This window comes from Echeneis naucrates, chromosome 15 (genome assembly GCF_900963305.1).
Source record: "Echeneis naucrates chromosome 15, fEcheNa1.1, whole genome shotgun sequence".
Classification (NCBI taxonomy): Eukaryota; Metazoa; Chordata; class Actinopteri; order Carangiformes; family Echeneidae; genus Echeneis; species Echeneis naucrates.
In genome coordinates, this window is record NC_042525.1 from 23,150,316 (window position 1) to 23,171,812 (window position 21,497).

At 41.0% G+C, this 21,497-nt stretch overlaps 1 protein-coding gene across 2 annotated transcripts in view; it reads right to left on the reverse strand.

The window, feature by feature from the left end:
• Positions 1–2,652: 2,652 nt before the first annotated feature.
• Positions 2,653–21,497, reverse strand: part of ltbp1 (latent transforming growth factor beta binding protein 1) — a 108,713-nt gene continuing 89,868 nt past the window's right edge. For both annotated transcript variants that reach the window (XM_029520884.1, XM_029520883.1), the window contains exons 19-31: positions 21,215–21,337; positions 18,690–18,815; positions 18,451–18,579; positions 15,130–15,258; positions 12,448–12,585; positions 11,618–11,779; positions 11,428–11,517; positions 11,033–11,161; positions 10,527–10,667; positions 9,815–9,991; positions 6,964–7,122; positions 5,841–5,990; positions 2,653–5,758 (exon numbers count right to left, since the gene is read on the reverse strand). In XM_029520884.1, coding sequence (XP_029376744.1) covers positions 5,586–5,758; positions 5,841–5,990; positions 6,964–7,122; positions 9,815–9,991; positions 10,527–10,667; positions 11,033–11,161; positions 11,428–11,517; positions 11,618–11,779; positions 12,448–12,585; positions 15,130–15,258; positions 18,451–18,579; positions 18,690–18,815; positions 21,215–21,337 — 1,826 coding nt within the window. In that variant the 3' untranslated portion in view covers positions 2,653–5,585. The remainder of the gene's footprint in view (positions 5,759–5,840; positions 5,991–6,963; positions 7,123–9,814; positions 9,992–10,526; positions 10,668–11,032; positions 11,162–11,427; positions 11,518–11,617; positions 11,780–12,447; positions 12,586–15,129; positions 15,259–18,450; positions 18,580–18,689; positions 18,816–21,214; positions 21,338–21,497) is intronic.

Below are 21,497 nucleotides of genomic sequence, written 5' to 3' on the forward strand. Positions count from 1 at the left end.
CAGTTACCTTGTCATTTAATAAGGGGGGCAATTACTTTTTCACACAAAATCATGTAGGTTTGGATCGTATTTTCCTCTTAACAAATAAAATCATCACAGAAAAACATTTTACGTTTACTTGAGTTATCTTTTTTTAATATTTAAATTTGTTTGATGATCTGAAACAGTTGAGTGTGACACATGCAAAAAATCAGGAAGGGGGCAAATACTTTTTCACAGCACTGTAGTTACAGTTGCATAAAGAACTGCTTACCCTAAAACTAAATTTAATCATTATTCAACTACATGAGTAATTGAATAATGATTAAATGACATCAGTCATTAGAGTTTCTTTAAGCTATCTGTACTACCAGATTTGCTTTTGGGCATAGTGGTGTACCATCTCTTCCAAAGGTGTAAGAACATAATTTGTCATAATTTGTTGACGCTGTCGGATGCTGCTTGCACAGAGGACTCATGTCAATTAAGAGGGGGAGGGTGTAACCCAGGTGAAAACACCAGGTTAACTAAATTGAAATCTAAACCCTGAAATCGCAGATGAACAGTCTGCTTTGTGGTAGGATTGTGCCAGACAACCGGATTGGCACCAATTTGTGTTAGAAAGCGTGCACTCCAACGATATCTTAGACTTTGAAAAATTCTTACAGATCACACAACCTCATCTGATCTGACTAACAGTGACCTTGTCCAACTTTAAAGCGCTTGAACAGTGAGAAACACATACAGACATTTTCTTTTAAGGGCCCACTTTTTATTTTTCATACAAATGGTTATTCCTGTCATGTTGCATAATGTTAATGTTAATAATTAATGTTAATTACCAACTAAACTGACTTTGCAGTTAAATGAAAATCTGGTGTGTGTGGTTGTTAATGCACTCATAATCCTTGCTCACAACGAACCTAGAGCGATAGCATGTATTTATCCAGGAGTGGGTTACACATGCCCTGTGTCCCTGGCCTGATGATCTCAGGGGCACTTGTGGTAGGCTGCCCGGGCGGTCCTGGGGGACAAGTGGGGGGTGGCAGTGCCCTTTGATGTATTGATTTGCAGTGGCTGCTGGGGGAGCTGGCATGCTTGCGGTGCTACATTGCCCTGGGGGCCGGGGTCCTGGACCGTGATCCGCTGGATCCTCTGGGGGCCTCATCCCACCTGCGGGCCCATGGACCGTTGCACAAGCTTCTCTGGCTGGAGACCAGGCTCTCACTTAGCTGGCCTCTTAAATTGCACTTGTATCACTTTTCACTTGAAACACTTCACTGTACATAATTTCTCACAGGCACATTAAGAAACATAATAAACATCATACACATGACTTTAATGTATAACACCTTGCACCTTGGGGGCTGGACTGGGGCGGGTTCAGGGGGCTAGCCCTACAACAACTAACTTGTCGTGAGGGTTGCTGATAGTCACATACACACACTGAAAAATGTAAGATTAGTGCATCAATCTCATCAAAAGTTGACACACCGAGTAGTGTTAGTAGAAATGCAAACACACACAAACACATAAAAGGAAAACAACTTCCATAGATTTGTCTGGGCCCCTAGTGTTTAACCATAACTGTCTTGCACTTGAACACTGCCCATACAGTTTTAAAGACCACTTGTCAGACAGGAACTCTGGAGGAGGCATCTGAGTTTGGCACAAATACAATGTACTTTTCTGTGGACCATCTGTGTTACACTCTTGTAAAATTGTTACACCGTCTCCCTAATAAGCATCGTTCTGCAGTCTGTCAACATGCTAAGTCTACCTTTTATTTGAATAGCATTTGTGCCAGTGAGGGTCATCCCCCGTCAGTTTGTTCACAAAGTCTTTAAAATTTCAGACAGTTCCCAGACAGCTTTGTTCTTATAGGATATAGTTTTTTGGCGAAAACGTGTATTTTGTGGGGTACTCAGGGGTCCCTGAAATTGCTTGAGGAAAGGGCAAATGGCATTGCAAAAGATGCTAATGTGTGCACACCTATTCAAAAGACAACGAGGATTGTCATCAATCACTTGGTGTGACATGTTGAATGAAGATCTCCCCTTATAATGTTAGTGGAACTAATAAGTCTAATAACAACTAAATACATTAATTAAAGTTTGCCCCAATATGCCTTCTTAAGGTATCAATAATAATGTTATCAGATCAATTCCTATTTGCCATTGTTTATTGTGTGTAAGGTGTCCAGTTTGTCAATTGAATTAAGTGCAGAGGATGGAGATAGAGTTTATGACTATAACAGTACTGTAGAACAACTATGACCAGATGAACTCAAAAACCACCATATTCATATGTGTATTGTAAACACCACAACAATGTTTTTGAATGTATAAAGGTTATCATCAACTCTGGTGAACCTGGAGCATCTTAGTCCAATACTCCATCTCTTCAGCTCCGTGCTTGGTCTCCACCAAAGTCTAAATGTTCCAGTATTTTCACCAGCTGCTTTCCAACTGACTCTGTGTTCATCATCCTTTATTTGACTCATCACAGGTTCAATAGCCGTTTGAAAGCAGCTTCTAATTTCTATGGTTCTATGGTTACATTTGGAGAGCTACCCTGAACACAACCAACCATCTGAGGTTCATAGAATGCACACAATTCCAGCAATGAAATTCTTCACTTTTGATGTGGAAATAAGTCAAAGTTACAGCCCAGTCAGTATTAAATATAACAATTTGTGGTTTAATAACAAGGGGTTTCATGTACATTTTAATATGAATTCATAGAAAAAGCTATTTATTCATGTACAAATCACAATCACATCAGCTGTGTCTCCACTCTTCTGTTTAAATGTACATGAGTTTCTTCTCTCCCATCACTGTCCCATAGCAGCTTTGCCAACTGGCAAGACTTGGCAGTGAAACATAGTTAAGAGGATGAAAAATGAAACAGACACAGAGAGGAGGGAAGGCCAGTCTGGTAGCTCTCTGCAGGAAAACTGCATCTTCTGTCCTAAACCACATGTAGGACAGTGACAGGCTTTTCTTCATGGCAGACAGAGGTATGACGAAGGAGGAAGAGGAGGAGCAAACAGCTGGCCTCTTCACAGAATTAAATATCCACAATCAGTTTGACTAGGTACAAAATAGAACTTGATCCCCCAGCACGAGGCCATAGGGTTTGTCAATTTGTTAGATGAGCAAAACATCGGCCCCTTGTAACAGTGAAAACTCCACTTATAGAAACAAACATAGAAATGCAACAGACAAACATTTTATACGTCTGTGTTTCTGTCGAATAAATTTCAGTCTTCATTTCACGTAAAGAACTGTTTGTTTCATTTAGTCTGAATCTTCTACAGTGCAGAATATATGGGCTTGATTAAGTAAGTGTGTGTGTGTGTGTGTGTGTGTGTTGTATTCCTATACTTTTAAGGTCCATGTGCCATCTTAGGGCTCAAACTGGTTCAGCTTAACCTCTGCATTGCCACAATGTTGCAGTAACACCACCATTAAACATAATGACTCATCAAAGGGAAGATCTAGGTCAGTTTGAGAAGGTGGATTAATGTGGTAGTTGTGGTAGGTGTTGTTTGAGGATATAGGTTAATGTGTGCTGGGCAGTTTATTTTGAGGAGGGTTAATGTGTTGAGGCAGAGAACGTGGGATAGTGGTCTGGTTCACTCTGGTATGGATCATCACTCAGGCCCTGGTTTATCACAAAGAGCTGGTCTAGATGGTGAAGTTAGCTCAGGATGCTGTGTTGTCTGTAATATGTTTATCCCCAGACTTTTCCTTTGACTCACTCATCAGGTCAGAGTTACAATTTGTTATGAATACCTTAATAACTGCAGAAAAAATAACTGCATTAACATTCACTGTCATCTCCTTACTAACAAATGTCAGCGTGTTAACATGCTTCATCATCATTAGCTGCAGCATGAAGCTATTACCTCTGTGGCTGTGGTCTAGATAACTCTCTTGCCTGTAAAGGCAAGAAATGTGTCCTTCAGTGTAGCATCTTCTGCAGAAGCTTCAGCATTCTGTGACATGTAACCTGCTCACTACTTTTCCTGAGTCATATTTGTGGGTTTATTCAGAGAGCAGAGATCATCTTAACTCTCAATTTACCAAAAGTATTTATAAAACCACTGATACCTCAAACAAGATTGGTTATTGGCCCTCTTTGTTTGAGCCAGAGGTTTTTTATGTGCAGATTCTTATGGAAATGAGCAGTTACTGTTCTCAAACTGATATTTTCGAAAATGCAACAAGTTGTATTTCAATAACCAGGTCACAGTTGTCATAGCTGTGCAGGTGGACCTAAGAGCACTACAGATTCACAAGTAAAAAGAAGAGAAGAAGAAGAAATTAAACCACTGAATCTGTTCCTCTGTGTTGCAGGTACGTAACAGATTCATTTTTTCTAAATCTTTTTATCAATCACCTGTTTGTAATATGAACCTTCTGCTTTCTGTTGTTCTGACAAAAGTGTGTATGTGTGCTCTACCAACCAGATTCAAGTATGCCTTTTTTCAAAAAATATACTGATGTCAGTGTTGGAATGAATTTGTTTGGTTCACACTGTTTAAACACTGTGGACAAGACCACTCTGGAAGTGGAGTGAGAGAGCAGATCTTAGTTAATCTTTCGTGTGGTCACATCTGAACTTAAACCTTTCAAGCTTTCCTAGGATAGAAGTTATAGCCAGGTGTAAACTGGTCTGAATTGGTGTAAACTTGTCTAAAGAGGCATAACATGCCTGAAAAGGTGTGCATTGGTCTGAAAAGGTTTGAACTGGGCCTTAATTGATCCAGGTTTCTACACCACCTGCTAACAGCTTGTGTTAATGAAGACACTAAGCATGATGAATGGATGTCCCACACTTAGTACTTTGCCAGGGCACCTCTGCTGCTCTGCTAACATGCTAACAACATGATGTTCTACATGTATTTTGTTCCCCACACTGAATATAAATAAAACAAACGTATTCAAACTAAAATACGAGAATTCACTTTACCTTTACAAGTGAGGTAAAATTGAACAAACTCTGTGCTGGAGTCAGGATACAATTAGCGTAGCTTAGCATAAGAACTGGCTTGCTGTTTTCCCTAGCATCCCATCTTTGTATTAAGTTAGCTAACCACTCATCTGTCTGCCAGACAGAAAGAACAAAGAAGCCTGGAGCAAGTCACAGTGACAGTAGGTCAGTGGAAAGTTATTGAAAATATTATCAGGATTTAGACCATAACATTATTATTAAGTACTCTATACTATTTCTGTTAATTTTAAAATGCCCATGGTTAAACAACTAAAATGAATATGTGTAAAACAACATTGGAGGAGTAAAACCATTTGTAGCGATGCAGAGTACTGACAGTGGTGAACATATCTGTATTTGGATCAGGTTAACATTATGGAATTTGTTTAAAATCAGGATTAGGTAGATATGTAGATTTTAAACTATTAAAAGTACAGTAACTATGTGATGTTCCTCTACCGGACACCAGACCAAGTTCTGAACTCTGAGGTGGAGTTGGGACTTTGGAAGTGACTTAATGTTGTTAATGGACATCCTCGCGAGTATAGTAATACAAGCTTGTGCGTGTGATTTTGTGTCTGTTGTCGCCCCATAGTGTGTGTCCATGCTCACTGTGTGTGTGTTGATGTTTGGTGGGTTGCAACCTCCACACAGTAATTGGGTTTGTCTGAGGCTTTGAACCCTGGCAGACACACACACTGGTAGGAGCCCACAGTGTTGATGCACTTTGCATTCTTACACAGCGACATGCGACTGTTGAGTTCTGAGCACTCGTTCACATCTGTGGACAGAAAAGGAAGGAGGTCTCATCAGAACTACTGTCAGTCTGTGTCTGTCTTAGCAGCGTGCCACCACTCTCTTACCAATGCATGCCATGTGGGACATGTCTAAGGTGTATCCATCAAAGCAATCGCAGGTGTAGCCTTCCTGAACCCGGACACAGCGGCCATTCTCACAGCCATTGAGGATCCCACACTCCTCTGCTCGTAGGCCTTCAAATGCCCTGTAAGGATCTGATGCAGGGAGACAAGCGTTGAGAAATCAACACCTCTCACTGAATAGTAAACCAACAACCATATGTCTGGAGGACACAGTTTCAGGTGAGAGAAAGAGAAAGCCCCTCAGCACTCGATTGTCTCAATTTGGACTGACTTTGCAATAATCAAGCTACTGCTGGACCATTCTGTCTTTCTGTTGGCAGGCTGCTACCACAGGGCAGCAAAGTGCTCAAACAAGAGAAGCATCTCTCCTCAACAACTACATTATGACCACCTGTTTGTTATTGTGCAGCTACCTTTTGCTGCCAAAAAAGTAATCGTAGTAACATCCACATGAACAGGGGTTTCACAGCAAAGAATTTTCCGAAGCATCACACCTCCAATTCCCACAATGCTTCTTGTTGCCATGCCTTTCCCAGGTAAGAGACACACATAGCCAACAGCATGATTTAAGAGAAGGCAATTAATCACACCAGACTGCTTTCTTCCATTGCTCTGTGGTCCAGTTCTGTTGTGTCAACAGTAGGGGCTTTTGTTGGTTGGTGTCCACCACTGATGGGAACCAGATAATCAATTTTTGCTTCACCTACAGCAGGCCATGTTATATGATATGCTCACATGTAACCTGTTCAATGAGAATGTCTGCATCTATGCAAGCTGCATATTTCTCCCAACAAATCATCCCTGTGACTAATTGATTATTCACTTTACCTGGCGGTTGTCAAAATATAATGGCTATAATGTAACAGCTGATGATCTGACTTTTGACCCATGTTGCTGCAGCTACAGCAGGTGTTATAGTCATTGTGACTAAATTAAAATCTTTGCTCAATCCTACCTGAACACACGACCTGAAGACTCAATAAAGAGTTCAAATATCAGGTAGTCTGCTTTGAAGTGGATATATAACTCAGACTGCTGATATGAGTAATGTCACAAAGAGACGCTGACCCCAGGGACCAATTTGGATGCAATTTGAAATACTCACGCTCTTCATTATAGTAGGGCAGGGCAACTTGTTGCTCAGGTGATGGTGAATAGTCCTGGCTCACTTCATATTCATGGATCGGACCGGCAGAGAGTGCGTCATGACCATACAGCTGTCGCCCAACACCCAGAGGAAGGTTACACATGGTAGCATAGTCCTCTGAAACAGACAGACACATAAAAAATCAGAAATCTTTCACTTCAGTCAGTGACCTGTAGTGTTGATGCAGTGATTGCTGGCTGGAGGTGTGTGAAAGAAGAGTGTTTGGTCTGCTATCATTTCATTTATGTGTACATAATATGTGACAACATTCAAATTTAATATGGGGGATTTTCATCTTACGTTTGGCTCTTAAAACCGGGATCAAAGTCTAAATGACACAAATTCAATCACATCACTTTATTATTCATCCAGAACCATAATCTTGAATTTTTCATTTATTCATCTGCTTCAACTGCTTATCTGTTTGTGGGTCGTGGGGGTGCTGGAGCCAATCCCACCTCACACTGGGTGAGGGTAGGGTACACCCTGGACAGGTCGCCAGTCCATCGCAGGGCCCAATCTTGAATTTGATATCAGTTAAATCATAACATAATTTATGGGAACAGGAAAGGGTTTGAATGGCCCCTGACCACGTACAGGTAGAATCCATGTGTTCCAATCCTGTCATAAACCCGAAGCCTTGTCAGTTCAGAGAGCCACAGTTAGCAGTAGAAAAAGCATTTTAATTGTGACAGCCACTGCTAGTTTCAAGCTATTAACGTAAAGTGGTAAAAGATGCTAACAAACAGTGATGAGTATCAAAGGTGTTAATCCACAGGGAAATGCCCAGAGCCGGTATTCAGACATTGAACATCAGGACTTCTGGAACTTCTGTGATGTCTCAGCCAAGCAGTCACTGCTCTCAACCCCAAGACCCACCCACCTGGACACACCATTCTACCGAGCTGGATTTGGTTTCTCTTAGTGTTTCCTTTAAATCTGCTGTACTTTCAACGGATATGGAAATAGTCAGCCACTCAGTTCACTTCATAAACAAACACTGGAGTCTTTAAATGTGGGGTCTTTAAAACTAGGAATTAATTAGTTGCATTATATTATCAAAATACTTTTTCATACTTTTTTTCATAAATCACAAGGAACTAAAGTCCCAGAGTATCAGCTTATTCAAAATTATTTCAACTTATTTAACTTATTTATTTTATTTAACTTATTTCATTTAATTACCTTCACTTACATTATTTTACATGCTCGCATTTTCCACAACATCAGTTATGATTGACACACAATGTTTCTGAATTCAGTGCCACAGTCATAAAATCAAGCAAAGCTGAGAAGTAACAGAAGAGAAGAAAAGACACAAAATGTCAACCCATTTGAAGCTGCAAAAAGAAAAATAAATAAACAAACAACAGAGTAGAGTGCATAGAAATTGCCATAACAGCACGTCTGTCATGGTTCTGGTTCAAACCTTTATTTTGAAGTTCTGGTGCATTGTTCCACGTATTGTATTCTATGACCTCCAGACTTTCCACGACCATTCGTGTTTCTAGTTCTAAGCTAGTGATTATTTGTTGTTACTTTGTTCCTGAATTGCGTAGTTGTTGTGGTGATTTTCTGTTCATAACTTTTAGTACATTGCTTAACGTTGTTAGTGATTTTCTATCCCCTCCATTCTATTTCTTCTCGCCCAACCTCATCTGTCCCGAGTTCAACCCCCGCCACATTTAGTTTAGCTTTACTTTAGACATTAAACTTTAGCTCCGCTGTCTTTATCTATCTCTGTTTCTCACGCTGGTTGCACTCCAGTCTGTAGCGTGAAATACCTGCATTCGCGCAGCCAATGGGCGTATTAAACGTCATTACGTAGCATTATGGCACTGTATTGATTGGAAATGTAGAATCACGCTCAGAATCACTGCCAGGGGTACAAATGACCGAGAACAAAACATAGCGTAGAGTATATCTGACCGACACGATTGCCTCATGCATCACCGGCCAAACTGGCTAGTAAGTTTTTATCAACACCTGCCAAAATGAATTTTAACCCGCATTTGGTGGGTTGGTCAACTCAAGGTAACAAAGAGCAATGTAAACAAAATATTATTTAAAATATTAATTTTGTGTCATTGCTTATGTAGATGAAGGCTTGTAAGAATGGACTGTAATTGTGGTTATTTTGTAATTGCTAGTTAAGAACATGAGTCGATATCAATGGTTAGTAAAGATGTTCCAAATTTCCACTCAAAAATAAAATGCTGCTGCATCTGCATTATTATTGTCATGAATTTGTGAAGGCACTGAAGTTAAATGCAATAAATGGGTTTTTAGTTTTAAAGAGGAATGTCCATATTTAAAAGCCAATTGATCATTTAATGACAGAATCAGGGCAAGATGGTGGCATAGTGGTTAGCACTGCGTTCAGTCCTCCCCATGCTTGTGTGGGTTTCCTCCCACTGTCCAAACACATGTTTAGGTTAACTGATGACTCTAAATTGTCCATAGGTCTGAGTGTGAGTGGTTGTTGGTCTCTGTCTGTCTCTGTGTGTTGGCCCTGTGATGGAAAGGTGACCTGTCCAGGGTGACCCCGCCCTTGCCCAATGTGAGCTGGGCTTGGTTTCAGCACCCCACGACCAGGAAACGGAAAAGAGATAGAAGATAAATGAATTTTAGAATGATGTCTTTTTTGTCCTTTTTCTCATTTTTACCATTGCCATTTAATATGGCAAAAGAATTAATTAGATTACTCAATTAATTGATAGCATTCTAGAATACTACAGCTGTATTTTACATTCAACAACAGGATGTGACGCATAAACTAGATTGGAAAGGGCAGGATTTGTGTGTGTACCAGTGTGTCTGAGGGGACACAGGGCACAGTCCATGCCCCAGGCCTCTCCGTACAGGCAACAGCACTCTGTGTAGGTGGTCTTCCTGTTGAGACCCAGTGGTTCTGTGCAGGTTATGGTCTCTGTGACTGTCTGCCAGCAGATGCCTTGGTAGTCCACCTGCTCCTCCTCATGTGCCTCTGTGGACAGAGACGGCATTACTACACACACACACACATATGAAATGCTGTTGTAGAGATGAACAGACTGCAAGAGCTGTCCACATTAGCCAATAAAGTCAATTTTCCCTCATTCATATATATAGAAAATACAGCAGATTTAATGAAAGTTGTGAACGAACAGAAACTCGTGTCACACTGAAGTTGACCTTTTAACACACCTAGTTTTATCCATATAATTAGTAAATTGACTGCACCTCTACATCCCTTTCTGACCTACAGTTTACAAAGTAAACTGATCTCAGGAGCTGCTCTGTCTGAGGGCAGAGCAGCTATTTTGCAGCCTTAAATTTGTCGGCCATCTTTTTTTTTTTCCCCCAACCAGAAGAAACCATATCTAGAGGTGAAGTTAGAGCTAAGGAGTATTAAGGGGTGAATCGAAACTGCTCTGTACTTCTTATTGTCAGCGAGGTTGCCATGTTTACTTACAGTATGCCTTACAGTATGTTGGGTGATAGGCGTTTTGAACAAAATACCTACAAAACAAAATTCTTACCGACTGACTCAGGCATGGGCACACAGCGGTTACTGCTGGGATCCAGCACCATGGGGTGAGTGCAGAAACACATGTAGGAGCCATCTGTGTTCTGACACTGTCCACCAATGCACACTGACTCATCCTCACATTCATCAATGTCTGCAGAAAGACACAACACAAAACCATGCAATGAATTTATCGGATAACAAAAAAGATGAAGATGTGGACGCAGGGGTCATGTAATGTACTACTGACCAATAGATTCTTTAACTATGACTAAAGAAGTAAAACATTAGCATCAGGGAGAAAGAGGGGAAAATATGGAGGAAAGGATGACAGGTCAGATTTGAACCAGAGTTGTTGTGGTTAATTTAAAGTCTTCATGGTACAAACTCTACCAGGTGGGCCACCAGGATGTGCCCCATCACAGGTGCTTATGTACACATCTGTGAGGCCAGTACACTGGAAACACAGAATCCATCTCTCTCACACACACACAAACACACACAGTGTGTCCCTCTGACCTCTGCACTTCAGTCTAGCTGGATCATAGTCCTGTCCGGTCTTACAGTAACACTCATAGCTGCCCATAGTGTCCAGACAGAAGCCTCCTTTACAAACCTCCTGGCCAAACAGGGTGCACTCATCAGCATCTGTAAGCACATGGGTGAGACAGGGGTGTGAGGGGTGGCCCCAGGTGGACACATAATGGCTGCAGTCGTGGGGCAGCTGTGCCCCACGACTGCAGCCATGAAGGGATGATAATCATTATTGTCATCATTAGCTGACAACATGCCATGATGTTGTCATGGTCTGTTTCTTTAAGATGAGGGAGTGATGCGGAATGAATTCATCACTGCTATTTAAATAAAATCATTATGTTTGTGTGGCATGATGGGTGGGAGGAGCCTGGTCTCACCTGTGTAGTCGTTAGCATGGGGCTCTCCATACAGAGAGTCTGATCTGGGGATAAAACCTCTCCCTGATGGACACATCTGGTTAAACTGGTCTGAGAGGGACATAAACAAACATCATCCATCTGTATTGAGAGGTCCCCTTCATTAAATCAAACTCCTGTCTATGGAGGTGCCTCCTTCCCATCAACTCACCCGAGCTGTTGACGGGACAGGGGTGAACCTCACAGTTGTCACCCCAGCCAGCTCCCAGCGTGCAGCAGCACTCTTGCAGGGTGACGTGGCTGGTCAGTACGCTCTCGCAAAGGTTCTCGTCATTAAGGTGGTAGTAACACTCCTTACGCTCCACTGCTGATGCTGACACGAGGGTCAAGAGAAAGAAGACACACAATGGAGAGTGAGACTGCACACTATCCAGTCAGCTGAGGATGTTTGTTACTGCTATGGACAATGATCTTTAAGGTTACAAACTCACTGAGTTGCATCCGAGCACCAACACTTGATTTACTTCCACTGCGCTTGTCTGTTTAACAGTTTAAGACTAGAAATTGCAGATCAGTAAAGTGATCCTTCCTAGAACCTCAAAACCTGCAGTCACATGACCAACACTCACCACCTGGTCGGCCATTAAAATGTGTCTCCAGGAACAGATGCAATGTTTGATTTAAGAGGTGTGAAAAAGTCTGAATACATCTGGGCAGATGTGGAACAAGTTGTATTTGAAGATCACCTGTATAATTCCAGCCTGACACTACAAACAGTTTTCTCACCAGAACCTTCTTCTTGATGAACAAGATTTGTTTGATACTTCATAATACAGTGAGTTTTAGATTATTACCGTACAGATATGATGTATATATAGCATCACACAGTCCATATCTTGACAGAAGTACAGAGTTTTTATCCTCTTATGAGTATAGTGGGGGATTCACACTGTTTACTTCAGAGCAAGTGTCAGTTTATGTCCTGTTATGTGTATTGAGATGTGTCACTGTAATCAAAGCAGCTGTTAATCTTTGCCTCACCTGCAGGTACAGGTTGGCACTTGGCATTCATGACGTTGTAGTCCTGGCCACTGGGGCACTCACACAGGAAGGAGCCATCTGTGTTCACACACTGAGCTTCCCCACACACACTGCTGAGTAGCTCACACTCATTCACATCTGAGGGGAGGGAAACATATTTATTATGTTATTATAATATATTATCCTCTTCATTTTCAACATAGTCCATGAAGTGATTCATCAGTTGGCGCAAAAGAGCCAGCAGTTCAGGAGGTATGAAAGGAATGGAGGACTTAACAAAGATCATTTTCTCCCAGACACTCCATCAGTCAAGAGAAGTCATACAGTGGCTGTACTGCTGAAAATGTTCATCGAGTCGGGAACAGGAGTACTTGCCTTGTCCTTCTATTTACTGTCTGATGTAAGAGTGGAGTGGTTAAAAAAGTGATTCTGAGGCACTCTGTGTGTGGGAGCACAGACAATCGGACTGAGGTGATGATTTAGTGGAAACGGTGCCTCAATGCAGTACTCAGCTACAGCACTGCTTTACACTTCAAGTGGAGATTATATGTGTTCAGCGGTCTACTAGGTGAGGTCAGAGTGCCAGATTGAAACCAGCTGAGACTAAAATGAAACCCAGACTAGCCACATACTGTGTTTTGTTATTGTACTTTCTTTAATATCAGCTGAGTTACTGTGAGCTTGATTAGGGACTCTCATTTCTTCTTCTACAGTGTTCAAGTTTTTCCAGTTTAAACAACTCTTAAATCTGGTAAGAAAGATGTTAAACTGGCAGAGTAGTGGCAACACCCCTGTGGTGGGAGTGAAGAGGAAGATGAAATGGAGATCCATTTCAGTCCGGAGGGCGGACTCTTTAGTAATTTTCAAGACCAGGCTTAAAACTTTCCTGTATGACAGAGCTTATAGTTAGTTAAAGTTAAAGTCCTCTACTCCTTAGCTATGCTGCTGTAGGCCGAGGCTGCTGGGGGAAGGACTGAGCTTCTCTCCCTCTCTCTCTCTCTCTCTCCCTCTCTCCCCCTCTCCCTCTCGCTCGCTCGCTCTCCTTTCCTCCCCCCTTGCATGCACTGATAAGAATCATCCTTCTTAAAAAACACAGTTTCATCCAGTTCTAAGCATTTATACTGCATTTACTAACCATGTTCTGCCAAAGTCCCTCTCTCTCCCTGTCCTCATCCTGCAGGTGGTGACTCATCGCCATCCCATGTTCCTGCAACACCTGCTGTTCCCATATTTCATGAATTCTGTATTACAGCTCTACTCCATGAACTTCATGCAGCAACATGTTCACCCCCCAATTCCTATCTCACTCTTTCTCTCTCTCCCACTCTCAACCCAACCGGTCGAGGCAGATGGCCGCCCCCCCTGAGCCTGGTTCTGCCCGAGCTTTCTGCCTTCCTCTTAAAGGAAGTCACCAAGTGCTTGCTCATCGGCGGGTCTGTTGAGTCTCTTTAAATAAATTTATAAAGAGTTTGGTCTAGACCTGCTCTATATGTAAAGTACCTTGATGTAACTTTATTATGATTTGGCGTTATACAAATAAATCTGATTTGATTTGATTTGAGATGATGGAGAGATGAAAGTGAAAACACAAGTGAGTGAAGACAAGACACTTAGAGGAGAGGGAACAAAAAAAGTGAAGTAAGAGAGAAAAGTGGTTTGTGGTATGCCACTGTGCGTATTTGTGTGTGTGTGTGAGAGAGAGAGACAGTCATCTGTAAACCACAGTGCAGTGATGGCTTGGCTGTTTGTTGAACTGGAATTGGTTGAGACCCAGAGGACACCGTGTGTGTGTGAGTGTGTATCTACAGTATGTGTGTCTAGAGTGTCTGTGTGTCCAGAGTGTGTTTGATTGGATGAGACTGCAGGGATCCAGTCAGCCCAGGGAAACCACCAGCACCCAACAGCTCAGACTCAGTCCAAACCACAGTTGAGGAAAACCAATGACTTAGTCCACTGTTTTTTGAATTGGATAGCAAGTCTAACACTCAGAACCTCTGCGGGAGTGAAGAGTTTTAGCTCACCGGGCCTTTAATCCAGATGTGGAACATCATAGTATAAAGTCAAAATGATCTCAAGACCATTTCTGTGTCTCACTGCACTTTGTAGCAACTTAATTCTCTAAGTTGACCATTTGGCAAATTTTTCTGAGGTAATCACAGCTCACGGTGGCGTAATGGTTAGCGCTGTCACCCCACAATAAGAAGGTGGCAGGTTTGCATGTTCTCCCTGTGTCTGCCTCCATGTATTCCGGTTTTACTACGTCCAAAGACATGCATGTCTAGGTTAACTGGTGACTCTAAATTGACCGGGGTTGTGAGTGTGAGTGGTTGTTGGTCTCTGTCTATTTCTGTGTGTTGGCCCTGTGATGGAGTGGAGACCTGTCGAGAGTGTACCCCGCCCTCACCCAGTGTGATCTGGGATTGGCTCCAGCAGCCCCATGATCCACAAATGGAAAAGCAATAGAAGATGGACAGATATTTGTGTGAGACCTGTCCAGAAAGCACCCCACCCTCACACAGTCATGGATGGGTTCAATTGTATGTGTAATGGTTTTTCACAGGTGTGAGGAGTTTCAGGTGCCGTGAAAGATGTTTTGTTGCATTCATGTAACAGTCAGACTAGAGCCTGAAAGCAAGTTTATGATGATCTAAGGTCTCATTAAAGAAACATACAAATACTTACCCATACAGCTGTGGCCATCCTGGGATTCCTGGTAGCCCTGGTCGCAGAGGCACCTAAAGGAGCCCAGCCTATTCTCACAGAAGCCGTGGGGGCCACACAGGGTCTCGTTGAGGCCACACTCATCAATGTCTGGAGGGTGAACCAACACACGTCAGATTGATCTGTCCAAACCACAGTGCTATGTAATACTCAGTACCTCTTGATTATCTGCATCTGTAATATTGCCTTTGAACTCAATATTTTACTGTAAAACACATAAAATTACACCAACACACACACAAATTCCCCTGTGTTCTCATACATTTCCTCCTCAAACATAAAGGTAATCAAAACTGAAACTTAAAGCACATTAAATAGAACTGACAGCTCTATTCAGTATGCATGAGAAAATCTTCAGCCAGAATAGCATCTCTCTTCTCCTCCTTGAGTTATCATGATTTTATTGCTTTTTCATGAGTCTAAACTTCCGTTTCTACTCCAGTAAATATTATAGCAGACTTCTAGCTGAAATCTTTTAAAAATTAGGTTTTAGCAACATTAAAGAGACTTGTTGCCTCACTGCTGTTTTTCCTCTATGGCTGAATCTATGTATTAAAAAAAACTGTCAGTTTAATTTTTACCTCACTATCAGAATCTCTATATTTACATTTTAGAGGTCAGTGACCTAGAGGACACTACATTAGAGCTCAAGTACAGGTTAATTCTCAGTGATCATGCGAGTGGTGACTTCATCCCCTGGTATGTGAGCCTCCTTTCTGAAGCATCTGATTCCAATTTCTATAAAAACTACAAACGTCTACTACAAAAAAAAAAAACAAAACAAAACCATACATTATGGTTGGTGGCGCTTTGTTAACAGAAAATATCAGAAATAAAACTTTTTAGATTGTCAACCTCACTTCTCCATCACTGAGCCAGTCAGTCCCTGGATTCTTATCTATTTCAAAGTCCACCTCCACTTCCAAGTCTCGAGAAAGTTTTCTCTATCTACCTGCTGACTCCCCCAGCATCTTGATTCAAGATGGACCCAGACTCAGACTCCAACCAAGATTTGTGTGACCTCTTCAGCTCAGTCCAGATGTGGACTCTTATTACACAGTGTCTGCCCAGGCTGTTCCTGGTCTCGTTGGCCTGGCTCATGTCTTCGTCATCATTCCCCCCTGCCTCCTGAACCTGCTTAGAACCTTGCTCTCCCAACCTCCTCCATCTGGCCCTCCACCAAACTCTGGTGTGACTTACTGTACAGGCAAACCTTATTCAGCAAAGCCCTGCCCTTCGCTTGCTCTTCATAGAACACACTGACTCATGGTCAGCCTTATTGCTCTGCCCAGCGTTGGTTCACACTCACTCAAAGTGAACCTGGAGGTATGGAAAGCTTCAGGCTGTGTGTTTCAGCCATTATAACAGAGACATTCAGAAAGACAGCTGGAACTGGTTTTAATTTTAAAACTCTTGGTTTGGTTGTCTGGGCAGTACAAACCTGCAAAGTGTCATCAGTCATATTCCAGACTAACACACCATCAGGAGAGACCAAAGATGACAGTCAACAGTTTGCTTCTTCTTACACAAAATCACAAGGTAGCATATGAAGACAAAACTCAACAGAGGGAGAGGCACATAATGTGTATAGTCCTCAGCCCTTCTCAGAGTCAACAGCCATGCTTACAGCTAAATAATAACACAACATGCTGACGACTAAATATAAACACACCGTGCTAACGGCTAAATACTAATAGCAAATGGTTTGAGCTTAATACTAACTAAACATGCTTATAGCTTAGTGCTAACACAACATACTAATAGCTTAATACTGACAAAACATGGCAACAGTTAAATACTAACGCAACATCTTAACTTGGGTCACCAACTTAAAGTCAAAATAAGGGACAGGATTTTTATTTTTTTATTTATTTTTGCAGGTGTGAGACGTGTATGCATAACATTATATTTGATGTGCACACAATATGCTCAACAAATATAATGCTTTACATCTTCATGGGTGCATTATTATTTTACTCACCATGCATAAATAATATACTTGGTTGCAAGAGGCCCCATTCATACCAAATACCACATCTATATGCCCATGCACTAAAACACAAAACTGAATTTGATCAGTTTCCAAATGGAGACAGGTGAACATACATTAACTCAATGTAACAGACTATGATTTGTTAAGTGCAAAATAACAGTAACATTCTGACGGTGCAAAGAACCATTTTACATAATCTTTACATAATCTTTGGGATAAAAAACAGGTCACCTGAACAAAGTAACAATTAGGGTTAGAGTTGAGAGTGTATTTGTATTTCACAAATACATACATTACATCCAGAACCAATAGCCATGTGTCAGGAAGTTGGGTCGCAGGCACACCATAGCACACCATATCTTTCTATTGGTCAAAGAGAACCAATAGAAATGAGAATTCTAGTCGCTATAGTGACACAGTGCTGTTTCATTGGTCAATAAGAAGCTCATTTCAGACAGGCAGAGAGTGGTGGTCCGACACGCAGTTTCATTGCAATAAAAATCACCCAACATGGATTTTTAAGAATACAAAAAACGTCCCTTATCCATTCAATTAGGAACACATCTTTTAGTTTCCAAAAATGGGACAATTCTGTATTTTAAGGGATGGTTGGCAACTCTACAGCTCAATACTTAAATAATAAGGTAACAGTCTCACAATATCAGTCCTGAGATGCTAGTGTTCAGCAGCTATTTATTTAATTTATTTCTTTTTTACTATATTAGTTGTTCTAGCTAACATTCCTTAATAAGTAGTTAATCCAATGTACACCAGAGACTGATGGGAGTGCAGTATTTGGTCACAAAAAGATATTAGACGAATTAAACAGTTGACTACCAGCTTCAGTGGAACTACATAAATGTCTGGACAGGTTTTCTGGAAAGTCATAATCCCTCTGGAGTTAACAATCATCACCACTACGCCACATCTGTATAAATTCACTGCTGAAAATAATCCCAACACATGTACTTAGTTTCCTCATGTAAAAATAATATTTGTGGAGCACCACATCAACTAGCAATTTGACAAAACTATTGAGCTTTGTGTTGAAATGCAATTTCAGACCTATGACAAATATTGAAAGCCAATATTGGTATTGATGTCTTGATCGATCTTTGTTGAAAATAACAGAGAACGGTGCACTTATTCACTACAGCAGATCAACACAGTCACAGTCAACCTAAATGAAGAATACATTTTATAAGGTATGATTTTTTTTTATACTCGTTAATGCAGTGGAATCCAAACTGTGTGTGAATGCGTATGTGTCTGTGTGATTTGCATTCTACCATCACAGGAGGGTGTATCGAGGTTGGCTGTGAATCCGCTCTCACACACACACAGATAGGATCCCTGTGTATTGAGGCACTCTCCGTTGGGGGAGCAGAGCTCTGGGCCATCCACACACTCATCAAAATCTGGAAAATGACATGCATAAACCCACTGAGAGACATGTTTGTTCATCTAAGCAACTCTAAACAAACTAGGTCACTGCAACAGAAACACTGTGGTGGTGGTGGTGTATCACCTCTGCATCTAGTGCTGTTGACCTGCTGGTATCCTTGTGGACAGGTACAGGTGTAGGAACCCAGGCTGTTGACGCACTCCCCTACATCCTCACAGGGCTGAGCCTCCTCTACACATTCATCCACATCTAAAACACACACACGCACACAAACATGGATAAACATATCATCCAGCAAACAAGAACATGAGTCCTCTTTGGTTTCAAACACATATTTCTAGCAGTTTATTGCCAATTGAGTTTTATACATACACACACACACACACACACACACACATACACACACATATATATATATATACAGTACAGGCCAAATGTCTGGACACACCTTCTCATTCAAATGAATAGGAAAGTGTGTCCAAACTTTTGGCCTGTACTGTATATGCGTGTGTGTGTATATGTATATATATATATATATGTATATGTGTGTATCCCTCAGCATACAGTATGCCGAGACTGTGGCATAGCAATAACTATAAATAATGTCTAACAAGATAAATTTGAGAAAAACTGAAAGGCTTACGAAAAAAGAAGATATTATAATGCTATGGTAAACACAGTAACTAAACAAAAACTAATTACGACACAATATAACCTGTTAAGTGTACAGCAGCAGAGTAGTAACATGCAAAGAAAGGTAATGTGCAAAATTGGGTTTAATACATACAATGTACATTCAGGTGTACAGAGCACGTTAATGAACTCCAGTCTCACTTCAACTAACTTATTGAAGGAACAGGATTAAAATCATTAATCACTGATTTTTTTATATCTGATAATGGACTAGCCAGTGTTTACCACCACTAGTTTCTCTTTTCAGTTGGATGCTTTGGTCAGTGATGGAGGAAGGATTTAGATCCTTTATTGTAGTAAAAATACTAATAAATTTTTCATTTCAGGTCCTTTGTGAAAAACGCCACTTAAAGACAGTATTTGCTTTTCAGCCTCAAGGGACCTTCTGATAGTCACCTGTTTCTGATCTCATCAGTATGACTTTGTATATCATTTTATAGCAATGGTAACGCTTTACTATAGTGGAAGTGGTGGTGTTCTACTACTCATGATCAAGTTGACAAAAAGTTGTAAAAAGTTGCCCATACTAAAGCTCCTCATACTCAACACAACAGAAGCACAAACTGCACAGTCAAAGATGAAATTCAAGTGCTTAATTAATTCAGACCTTTCTTACGCACAGTGTTTGCACTCCTCCCTGTCAATGGCACATTGCAGCCACAGGGTGGGAGCAGTTCCTCAACATGGCTAAAAACAAAAACCATTTGGTTTCACATGTTCTCTGCACGGTGATGGAACCCTAACCCTGCCCAATATGAGCTGGCATTTGCTCCAGCACTTACTGCGACCTGGAAAGCATTAGAAGACGAATGATGTTCTCTGCATGTTCCAATATACAGTACAGGCCAAAGGTTTGGACACACTTTCCTATTCATTTGAATGAGAAGGTGTGTCCAAACTTTTGGCCTGTACTGTACAAGATCATATCCCTCTGGTTCTTAGTGGGACTGCAGATGTGGGTGAAATGATTTAACAACAGCTTATTGAGGTGCTAAAAATTTTATATATTTGATCATAAACCTTTGCTGAAAAAGTTCCAGTCTGATGTTTAACTCCTGAGGCTGATAGGTAATCTAACCTAAAATAATCGCAAATTCGTACCCTGCTTTGTTTTCTAATCCTTTTTCCTCTTAAAGGAAGCATCATTTAAAACATGATCATGATGTCGCATTGAAGAAGACTTGAAAGTACAGGCTGAGACCATAAACTAAGTGAGAGGTAGGGACATTTTCACATCGACTGCAATGCAGTCTGATATCAGTCCAAGTCATCTCCTGATACTTGTTAGATAGTATGAAGTTTTAGGGTTCTTCAGCATTGGTTTCACTTTACAGTTAATGACCTCCTTTGCACACAATCTATGGTTGGCTCTCAGTAGCTAACACCAGCCTTCACCTGTCCACCCCTCCACATATTCTCTTCATGGCCGTTATTGCCACTGATCCCTGTCTGTTTGTTATGTCCTGGGCACCCACAGACTCTTTATTACAGGCCTCTGTTCCACCATATGAATTTATAACCTTGCCATATTTCCATTTTTTAAAGCTTTTAAGTTGTCTTTTTGAGACAGGTATTAGACCTTTCATAACGCAAATATAAAAAAGTGCTGAGGGCAACTCAAACCTTTTTTGTGAAAGTTTTTCATTTGTGAAAATCTGTGAGAATTATTTTTATTTGCAATGAAGAGCAAATAAAATACTGAGTTCCCAAGATTCATTTCATCCATACTCATTCCAGTCTAAGGACTATTCAGAAAAACATATTTTCATTTGAATTCCTCTTATTATTATATTATTATATAATATTATTATTGCTATATACTGTTTTTTGATTAAAACCTTTCTCCTTAAGGCTTCCATACTGCTACAAATCGTAAAAACTATTTTTTTCAAATATTTTCATTTGCAATTTCATTGGATGGTCCACCTGTTCTTTTTCCTGACTCATGTTCCTACCATCACATTGGTGTCCAGTCGTAGACACTCTGAAGCCTCGCCCACATTGACAGATGAAGGACCCTTCATTGTTCAGACAGTGGCCCCTGGCACAGACCCGTTGATCTTGACACTCATCGACATCTGAAACAGCACAGACAGTGGACCCAAATCATCACACAGCACATAAACATGGAATTTCTTTCACAAACAATTGTGTTTAAAGCTGGAACCTTTCTGTGCGGTCAAATATTATGATGTTTTTTATAATGAGTGATGCACTTGACAGGCAGCTTCCAGAAGC